The 10,426-nt window shown below is 38.9% G+C and overlaps 1 protein-coding gene across 1 annotated transcript in view; it reads right to left on the bottom strand.

Moving 5' to 3' along the window:
- LOC118333989 (protein diaphanous homolog 1-like) overlaps positions 1 to 10,426 on the bottom strand; it is a 74,958-nt gene that overhangs the window by 47,948 nt on the left and 16,584 nt on the right. The window contains exons 2-13 of the mRNA XM_035669811.1: positions 9,361 to 9,387; positions 8,409 to 8,573; positions 7,857 to 7,958; positions 7,316 to 7,446; positions 6,988 to 7,071; positions 6,828 to 6,891; positions 6,063 to 6,202; positions 5,760 to 5,865; positions 5,440 to 5,550; positions 5,129 to 5,247; positions 3,796 to 3,912; positions 1,480 to 1,654 (exon numbers count right to left, since the gene is read on the bottom strand). Coding sequence (XP_035525704.1) covers positions 1,480 to 1,654; positions 3,796 to 3,912; positions 5,129 to 5,247; positions 5,440 to 5,550; positions 5,760 to 5,865; positions 6,063 to 6,202; positions 6,828 to 6,891; positions 6,988 to 7,071; positions 7,316 to 7,446; positions 7,857 to 7,958; positions 8,409 to 8,573; positions 9,361 to 9,387 — 1,341 coding nt within the window. The remainder of the gene's footprint in view (positions 1 to 1,479; positions 1,655 to 3,795; positions 3,913 to 5,128; positions 5,248 to 5,439; positions 5,551 to 5,759; positions 5,866 to 6,062; positions 6,203 to 6,827; positions 6,892 to 6,987; positions 7,072 to 7,315; positions 7,447 to 7,856; positions 7,959 to 8,408; positions 8,574 to 9,360; positions 9,388 to 10,426) is intronic.

Genomic DNA, 10,426 nt, shown 5'->3' with positions numbered 1-10,426 from the left:
GCAGATAAAAATGTGAAATCCATTTTTGGAAAGAGAAGGTTTTGCCAGATGAAAGAAGCTCACAATATGCCAACCCACATACAATTTCAGAGTGTGCATTTGTGTATGAGTTTACATGGCTATTGGATGTGTAATGGGGGGGGGGGTTACTTCTGTCATGGTGGCTAGGCTAAATGGGACAAACTTCGAATAGAGAGCACTAAGGGAGCCAGAATGTGGGGGAAAAAACTGTGCTGAATTTCAGAGTTCAAAGAAAAACACTAAATAATGCATGCAGGGCAGAATTGGGCTGCTTTCCACCGATAATAACTCTGGCAGCCTTAAAGGAGGCCAGCCAGCCCGTGTGTGTGTGTCAGGACGCATTTAGAAGCAGTGCAATTAGAGCCTCCTGCGGTGAGCAACGGAGACCTGCCGTAAAGGAACATTGAACTCTTGAGACATGGCCTGCACCTCCATTCTGCTCTGGTTTAGTTTACTATAGTCTGCGGGTGTTTCCTAGTCAACAAATCAAACTGTCACTCAAGTCCAAAGATTTTGGCAAAATTCAGCAGTTTGTATTTATTGGAGTGACATGAAATGAAATGGATCAGTGACCATGATCATAATAATTTCTTGATCTCCATAAAAAGCTGGTAGGGATTCTGTGTCTTGTTCACAGTCACTTCAAATCTGTCTAAACTGTTTTTGCTTACTTTAATCATTCCTCTTTTTCATACTGGCTATTAAAAGATCCTTTCCTAATACGCTCCCAATGCAAAGGTAGGGGGGACAAGATCTGCAGTCCTCATTCTGTGCAAAAATATTCTCCAAAGTTTATCTGCAGTTAATATTAGGCTTTAAAGTTAAACAAATCCAGTGAGTATCTTTGTCTTTTTAGAATTTCTTCTTTCTGTTTCCCCAGAAACTGTTGCTGAGCTGAACTGGAGGCATAGTAATGCAAAGAGGGGGCTTTACAATGAACGGACAGTAACTTCGGAAGGCCTATAGATTCCATTTACCCATCACTTCCATTCTTTTAATGACCAGTGTGAAAAGGAATGATCAGACCAGGTCATCGTGTGTCAGGAATAAAACATTTGATAACGATACAAATAAATCTCACCTACTACATTGTGAAATCAGACTCTGGGATTGCTCTGTTTGGTCAAGTGTTAACTCTTGATAAAGTTCAGACCTGTGACTCTCAAACCTGTAGCACAATTCATTCCACACTGTGACACAGTCTCTCTCTCTGGCTCCACCCAGTGGTGTTTCTGGGCCACTACACATTTGTCAACCATGTACATGGACAAGGTAACGGGAAGTATGACCAAATAAACGTTGAATCACATAGGGCAGGTATATTGCCATTGACAGCAAACTAGCAATTGTGTCAGTGATTGGAGTGAAGTAGGCCAAAAGTGAAATATGGTTAAAACTTTGAACCCACACACCTGGTTCATGTGCATGAATATGGCTCTAAGTTCTAAGGGAGATGACCAAGTGGGCACCACCAGAAAAGGAAGGACTTGGTTGTGTGTTCTGGTCAAACAACTCACCTATCAAGCCTTCAATGTTGAGGCTGAGGTTACGGCACTTAAAGTCAGGGTCTGCTCCATTCCTGTGCAGCACAATCTGAGCGATACACTCGTCCACAAACTTGTAGTACTGAGGCCTGCAGGAGGGAGTGACGGATTCACAAAGAGATGGATTAGGAGGCAGGATGAAGATAAAATCAGAAGGATGAAAGAAGGGCAACAATGGAGAAGTTCATACATGGTTCTGGGAAGAAAAGAGAAAAGAATTCCACTCTCTACAACATACTCTGCATGTTGTGTCAACAATTATAGCAAATGTAAGTAATAAAAAAAAATCGGGCACAGCATGTGAGTAAAGGATGGGATTGACAAAGAGCAAGCAGGTTCATTTGTTCAGACAAATGTGTGAACACGCATGCTTTGTCACTTTGTCTGCAACTGAGATTGGCTGTCTGTGTGAGCATGACGGTTTGAGTTTCTTGTCACAAAGATTGATTGTGTGCAACTGTGTTCGTGAGAGTGTGTTGATGTATGTCCAGCGCCCCGTGTCTGATCAAGCCAGCTCCACACAGACACTCAATTTTGGAGGTGTCTTATTCCCTGACCCCATTAGATGCTGCTAGAGTCACAAACTCAATACTTTATTTATTCAGTCTCCCTCCCTCCCCTGTCTCTCTTAGTCAATCTGCCTTTGTCTAACACTTATTCCACTCCTTCAATATACTTCAAGGGTTTGTTTTTTTTCTAAAACTCAGATTTATCCGTGGAGCGAGAGAGACATCTAGTGTAATTCTGGAAAAAAAAATTCTGGAGTCGAACAGAAATGGAAACTAAGAAATTAAACTCAGACAAAAGGTATTTAGGGAAAAGGTGGTTTGTAGGCCTAAGGCTATATACATTGTGATAATTACTAAAATAAATAGATACAGATATATATAGATATACAGACATAGTATATTTAAACTACATCTTTTAAGCACTGTACAGTCTGTGCAAATGCACAGTACGTGCAAGATTTCAAGTATGGCCATTTATGAGTGCATTTGTGTGTTCTAGTGAATTCCCAGGCTTCCATCTCGACTTGAGATTGAACCACGGAAAGAATAAAAAAAGACCCAAGTAACAGGTACTCTTTCATTGATTCCCACACAAATACTAACCATTCCACTCCCTGTAAGTACCTCCCTCATTCTCTCAACATTACCTAGCAATTTACCACAACTCTCAATTTCTTCTTCATTATTGTCTTGCCCTTCACCTCCCTTCTCTTTTCATCTCTGTAATTATCAAACTGTATTTTCTGCCACTCTAGAGCTCTCCCTCCCCCCCTCACTTCCTGTCTCTCTGTGGAGTCCATTATAGACCACCTCTATTGTGTACCACTGGATCAACTGGATGGAGAGAGCAGGAAAGGGGGAGGAAGACAGAAATGACTCAGCTGGGACTATTTGTTTGGGCGAACCTATCTTTTCCATCCTAACAATTTATTCCCCAAACCGTGTTAAAAATAAATCACATTTTCCTGCCTGTCTGAAAATATCAAGGCAACACCAGACCAACAAGGCAAACAACTCACCTCAAATGTGTACATGTTCTTAAATGTTTTGCCTGTTTTCTGTGATATGAAGTAAAGCAAAGCAATCCTCACTTTTGTGTTGAAAGTGGACGTGTGTGTAAATGTGCATACACTAGGCCATACAACTCTTGACTTGTCCAACATTATTCTAACCTCATCTTGTCATTCAATCATTCACTTTCTCTCTCTCTCTCTCTTGTTTCCCTAGCTAAACACCCACAGGCTTTAGAAGACACAAGGAGTGACATTAGCATATTTCTGGTGATAAGAGGTGATAGAATTCATTTCTATTTAAGTGGAATTGGACTTCTTTGCATGTATTAATTTCGCAGACTTGGGACGATGCTCTAGAAAACAAACAGGAAATGGAGGAAAGGGCTGAGAGGAGGAAGAGGTGGATGAAGAGAAGGACTACGTGACTACATGGATACTGCAGAAAAAAATGCAGTGATAGTTACATAAGTAAATTCCTGTATGTGTATGATATGGTTGTATGATCAGCATTTTGAGATAAATTTAATTAGTAATGCAGCTTTTTTCCCGCCACAATAAGGAGTCTTTCACCTAATTCTAATTCTAGAATAAACCCCTACCGTCCTTATATTATATCAGTGTCAGCTTTAATATGTGAATGTGTGAGCAGGAGTGTGAGCGGTATCAACAGTATCAACATGTATGAGTGTGTATATGTTCAAGTGCTACCTGGCCCAATAATCATTACGGATCAGCAGCAGATGTTGCATCAGAGACAGGAAGTGGCCGTCGGCCTTGGAGTCCTTCACAGTGTTCACAAGGATCTCAAACACTTCCCTCACATCATTGAAGACGAAATTAAGGCTCCATAACACAATGAATAGATGGATTTAACACAGATATTAAATACTTCATACAAAACATTTTGATTGACAATAAGTAAAAACTCTAACCTTTGCAGCATATACTACTACTACTACACAAGGCTTGGAATAACACAACTGTGCTTTGTGCTGACCAATAATCTTGTATAGGGACAGTGTGATATACTCTTACCATATCTTGCACAACTACCACAATCAATTCTATCACATAAGTACGTTTCCAAAATTAATTTGACCAACTGTGTTATATTATCTTTGTGTTTATCGTGTGCCAGTAGCAGATACAGTGTTGCAGTGAGGAAGGCAGACTGTGTTTACACTCTACTGGTTACCCCGGGAGACATCTGGTGTTGAAAATCATAACTGCATGTCAAAAGCAGCAACAAGAAAACAGCAGCACTTTTTGGCGTTTTTAAAAATGCACTGCAAGGATGGTGTTGTTTTTATCGAAAAGAGCGGAAAAAAGTGTGTGTTGTGTGATAAAGACAAACCACCATCCTTCCATTTAAATATGTATCTTTGTCAAATCAGGACAAAATCATTATATAGACACTGAAGTTTTATAAAGATAGAAAATATTGGCATAGAATAAAGCTATTAAGGGACTCATTTGAGGTCCAGCTGTCCCACTTTTTTCCAAAAATGTGTTCAGAACAATGTCAAAGTGTAGTAGCATGAACTACCAATTCCACCTACAATAAAAAATAACATATAACTAAGTAGTTTCTATTGTTGTGTACCTTGACTGATTTTATCTGTATAACACATTTTTTAAATATAAAACATATAATTCAGAGTTGCAATAAAGCATTGACTCCCCAGAGCCTGAAAGAGTATGCTTATTAAGAGTGAAAATAGAAATTTGTCTTGGAAGAAAGTAAGTAATTAGGCTGACTGCACAGGGGAAGAAAGCAGCAATCTAATGTTGTGTAGATAGCTGACTCATTATAATGCAGGGAATACATACATATAATTATATGCACTACTCTGTCTAAATCATGCATATTCTTTTATTATGAAAAGCCTTATGAAGGTTATTCCTTTGGCTCATCAAAGTAATGTGAACATGAAACCATGACCACAAGTTATATTGAAACCAGCTATTCAGATTTTCAAAGTCAAAAAGTAGACCCTGACAATTTCTACAAAGGGGTCAATTTTGCCCAGTGGAAGGATATTCCATCTCAATGCGGATGTCATCAAGACGTGCTTTGAGGTCCTCAGAGTCGTCTTCAGCCTGCTCATCAAACACCGTGAGTTGCACCCTCAGCTCTTCATTTTCTATCATCCGCACCTCCTGCAGGAGGACAATGGGGGATGAGTGACAGGAAGAGTGTAACTAACACTGAGTTTGGACGGTTGAGAAAAAGTTTTTACAGCATATGAGTGTCAGCCAGTCAGCAAGACAGAGGCAACAAAAGTAAGGCTGTGCAAATGTGTGTTGTTGGAGAGTCACTTTGAGAGAAGATCAAAAGAGTGTTTTCTGTACCGTCAGCTGTTCTCTGAGTCCCAGTCTTAGTAGCTCAGAGCGAATATGGATCCTGAAGTCCAACTCTTCTGCCCGGCTGATCAAGGCGTTGATCAGCTGCATGCAGCCACCCTGTCAAAATCACATTGTATAGTCAGCTTCACATTTAAGACTTACTAGATGGATGAGAACAGTAATACTAAAGACAACAAGTGTCAGGTGAGTAGGTCTTTTATACTGCAGACTACTTTGTGTAGTGCTGTGCTGGTGTCAGTTGTCAAATAAAAACACACATGGGGATTTATAATTGTTTAAGTATGTGTGTACATGTGTATGTGTACCTTAAGAGCAATGTTGTGATTGTTCATGCCAGTAAGGAGAGGCTGAAACCTCTCAATGTCCCGTTTCTCTGCCTCCTCGGTAATGGACTCCAAAACACGCTCATGACTGCAAAAAACAAGCAGGCAACAACATAAATGCAAAATCTGGCATGAAAAAAAATTTATGCAGAATGACTAGCAAATTCTGTTGCTCTATTCGACAGATTTTATTGAAACCCGAGATCCAGGTCAAAGAGAAATATTTTCTGTATGTTCAACTTAATAAATGACATGGTGTCAAGTCAACATTTTCTTAATGCTTACAGGTTCTCAGGATGTTCCAAAATTGAGATGGCAGAGAGCAGCTTGACAGCATCCACCATCATATGAGGTACCCTGGGGTTGATGGCTCTGACCAGCAGAGGAATTCCCTCATCTGACTCCAGCATGGATTTCAGACCATACTAAAGGGGAGACAAAACAGTGTGGTATAACTGTCTGACTAGAACTAACTCAAAAAATGTAATATGGACTCACCTTCACATACAAATCTAAGACTGACTTCATTTATATTGAATCAAATATAAAATTTCTAACAATATTTATGTTGTATCTATTTCACTGATGCTGTGTTTTTGCAGTTTAAAATTTCTGTTTGTATGTATTTCTAAGTTTTTAACTTATGATATTGATATTACCTAATCAGAACTATGTTTCTTAAATATATAAAGAGTTCTGTAGCATTGAGTCTCGTATGCACATCACTGATTCACACTGGTGTATAATTCTTAAAAGTAATAGATCCTTAAGAGATCACGAGCTAGGGTTAGACACATCACCACACTGAAAGCTCAAAGCACTCTCGAAGGTTACTGGTGACTGCGTTCACTGTGATGAATTGATCGAAGTTGGTCACATTGACTTCATAATGCCCTCTAGTGGATGGATTGCTCCATTACAACAAGGACAGATAACAGGATAAAGATTATTCTATTACTAGTTTTATTGCTTAAACACAACAACGTGCATCCGTAGAAAAGCAAGTATTAGGTATATTGATGTTCATAAAGAAACAATGATTGTTCTTACCTTGTTGTTCATAAAGGCTTTTAGACAACGAATGATCTCGTGTTGACATTTCACTCCCATCATTCTAGTTAGTGATGCGAAAGAAGACAGACATAGGTAAAAATTACAACTATGCATTGATATAGAGTACAATTGCCTTTCTGTGGTTGAAGTGTCTTACGGGTACTCGTCTTTGTCCTCCTGTAGTCTTCTCAGCAGATTCAGCAGCAGTGCCAGCCCCTCATCTCCAAAGTTCTGCACCCAACTGAAGTGACAAGACTACATGATCAGTACACTGAGCTTCTGACATACACACATTTCTTTAAGGAAAAGCATGACCTTCTTGTTATCCTGGTGTTAAAGTCAATGTCATCATTTAATCACATGAATCTGTTTTTCTTTAAATAAAATAGATGCATATTACTCACTGTGTGTTGCTGGCTCTAAATTTCAAAATCAATTTCTTCCTTTATCTAGCTTTTATTTTATTTTCATAGGCAGTGTATTACCTGACAGGGTTGTTATTGAGTGAGACTCTCAGAGATTCCAGACAGCTGAGCAGTGGTGTGTCTCGGTAGTCTGCCTTTAACTCCTGGATGTACATCATAGCAGATTTGGAGCTCTCCTTCTGGTTTTGGCCCTAATCAACAAAACGCAAACAGACACAGTGTGTACACAAATTTGGAATTTTGATGTTCTTTGAGCTACTCACTAACACAATATTTAATTACATTACACCTGCTGCTACTACTACTACTACTACTACTACTTCCCAATGATGGTTAACTAAACATTTCAGCAGTAAAAACATTTGTATAATTTATAAATAGTACATTCAATATAAATTCAATGTGTTTTAAAAGTGAATTATGAGAAAACAGGCCCATATGTAGCATTATGTGTTAAGCATAGGACAATATGGCATGTTAAGGACCAAATGTTTTGTAACTCGTCCTGATATTAGCCAGTACTGAAAAAACAATGACTTGCATGAATCTGTCAGCAAATTTCTTTCAGCACACTGTGTTAGCAATTTATTTTGGTACTGACAGCTTTAGATGTGTGGAGGTACTGGGAGACCATCTCTCGCTTGATCATAATGTCTTTTTCCCTTAGAGGCTGCTGCTTCTCCTCATTCAGGTTCATATCCACCTGGAGAAAGACAGACGAAACAGTAGATATGAAGAAAAAAGAAGTAGGCTTGAGAAGGATAAACCAAGTATTTTGAGACAAGGCGATAGTATGATGAAAAATCTGTAGACTGAAGCAATTAATAAATAGAAAATGCATACTAAAATGGAAATTGTATTGTATTTATAAATGTCAGGAATTACATTAAGGTATTTGAGTGAGATTCTTACATATGCTCAGTTTCAAAGTGTGAGCAGAGGTGGTTCTGAGCTGAGACACTGAACAGAATTAATAGATAATACCTACATTTCTAGTTTGTTTATTATATAGTTTTCTTTTTATTGGGGGTGTTATTAAAGGTATTGGGCTAATTCTACACAATGGGTCTTATGGGAGATAATTAATTCTCCAATAGCTGAACTGTTCACACACAACACACACACACACACACACTTTTATTATCCATCTTACCAGCATCTGTTCGAAGAGTTCCAGGACGTATTCATCAGAATGATCGTGCAGCATAGCACTTTGAGGATTTATCTCATAGTTTGCAGCTGACGAGTGTCGCTGGCCGGGCGCATGGCCAGGCTTCTCCTTGTCCTTTTTCATCCTCATGCTGGTGAAACGCTCCAACTGGACAAGTTAGAGGAAAGAGGTCAAAGTGAAAAACTGCTAAATGTAACCATCACTGAACCGCCACAAAACAAGGTAGCAATCCCTAATCAACTCACAATTTGAAAACAGGCCTACTTTGTTCATAAAATTCCCAAAGGCTATTTCTCCCTTCATTTTGGGATATTACATTTTCGACAACAGTAGAAACCTTTCAAAAATGTGAGACAATGATTAGGGATTAGAGACGTTAAAGGTTTTTGCCGACAAGCATTGTCACACAAAGTCAGCAGGAAGTTAACACTGATAGGCACGCAACATAAGACTCTGGTTTTATTGACTTTGTGCGGTAAATTGCCAATACTTGCACTCAGTGTTTATGTAATTTATTGCCAAATGAAAAACACTGAAAAACATTAACGTTAGGATAAATGTAACCCTTGGCACATATTGCCTCAGTTGCATAATGATGGAGGGGCAACATAATCATGAATAATAATTTGTCAATATGTACAATTCTTGCATCCTCCTGTTTTAGGCACATGAAGGCATCACTGGCCTATGTGCCAAGCATTTCATGCTATCAGTGTGCAATGTCAAAGCATGAACATCCAATGTGAGTACAGCACAGGCCAAAACACAGATACTCAACAACATTTGTGTTACAGTGGATTAGGTGTTTAGGTGTGTGTGACAGACTGTGACATGACATTAAATGGATAATGGTGAGTCGGTTTTATCAAAGACCACAGTGACAGATGGACGGATCAAGCACATAGGTGATGGTGGCGAGCAGCAATAAACCTACCTCGTCAGGAATCAGCCGTTTGAGTTTCTGTAAAGGATGATCGTATGAGAGGGAGGAAAATGGCACAGAAGGGTAAGAAAAATCAAACAGATGGCAGGGAGAAGCGGTGACAAGAAGGGAGGCAGATGAAGGGAGAGAAAAAGAAAGAATCATTAGACAGAATTTAAGCAGAGTTTAGGGATTCACAGGAGGACAGAGGGAAATACTATAAAATCATAAATAAATCACTGTTATAACTCAATCCAGTCACTCATACACATCTCTAGAGAACTAATACGTTTAAATGTAACATCTGAAAGGTAATAATTACATGTGTGATGTATTAGCAGCAGATCAACAGTCATAAAAAGTCAAGGGCAGAGGTACATCAATACATTTTTAAAAAGGGAAAGTGGCAACCATATCTGAAATACACTTGCATGTCTTGGCCACTAGGTGTCAGGCTACGCCCAATAACGTCCCCATAGGAGACCCATTGTCAGCAGTACCACATTTAAACCGGAAAAACTAATGTCCTGATAAGGTCCATAAAGAGTACATTAAAACATATCAAATTAGAAAAATCTAAACTAACATCAGCATTACAGAAGTGAAAGAAAAAATAAGATGAAGTGAAAAATACTGTTTTCAAGAATCGATACGATATCAACATTTTGTTCTTGACTGCAAATTTGCCTAATATTCAAACTTAAAGGCGAGCTGCTTTCCATGTATTTTGACAGAGGAAAGTAAATGTCAATACGTCAGCAACCCACAAGACATAAGACCAGTCTGAACCCAACACCCATCCCCTTTTCATTTACAAAACACTTAAAAACAGGCTTAATGCAGTTATTGACAGATTTTACAGTTTCTCTTCTCCTGTTAGCTGAACCTTTGGGATGTGCCCTAGCCTTACTGTGTCTGGTTCAGCTTGTAGACACCTACTCTAGCAGCCAGTTTGATTAGATTAAATCAATGTTACATTTTAATGAAGACAAAGTAGAGTTGTTTGTTAGCAAAGATTAAAAGGGCTGCCACATGTCCTTCGGTTAGCAAGTCAGGAGAATGTGAATTTTCTTCCTCA

This window comes from Morone saxatilis, unplaced genomic scaffold, assembly GCF_004916995.1.
Source record: "Morone saxatilis isolate NCDOM2014 unplaced genomic scaffold, NCSU_SB_2.0 Contig22, whole genome shotgun sequence".
In the NCBI taxonomy this organism is placed as follows: domain Eukaryota; kingdom Metazoa; phylum Chordata; class Actinopteri; family Moronidae; genus Morone; species Morone saxatilis.
Note: the sequence above shows the minus strand (reverse complement) of the source record. Positions and strands in the feature narration are given on the sequence as shown.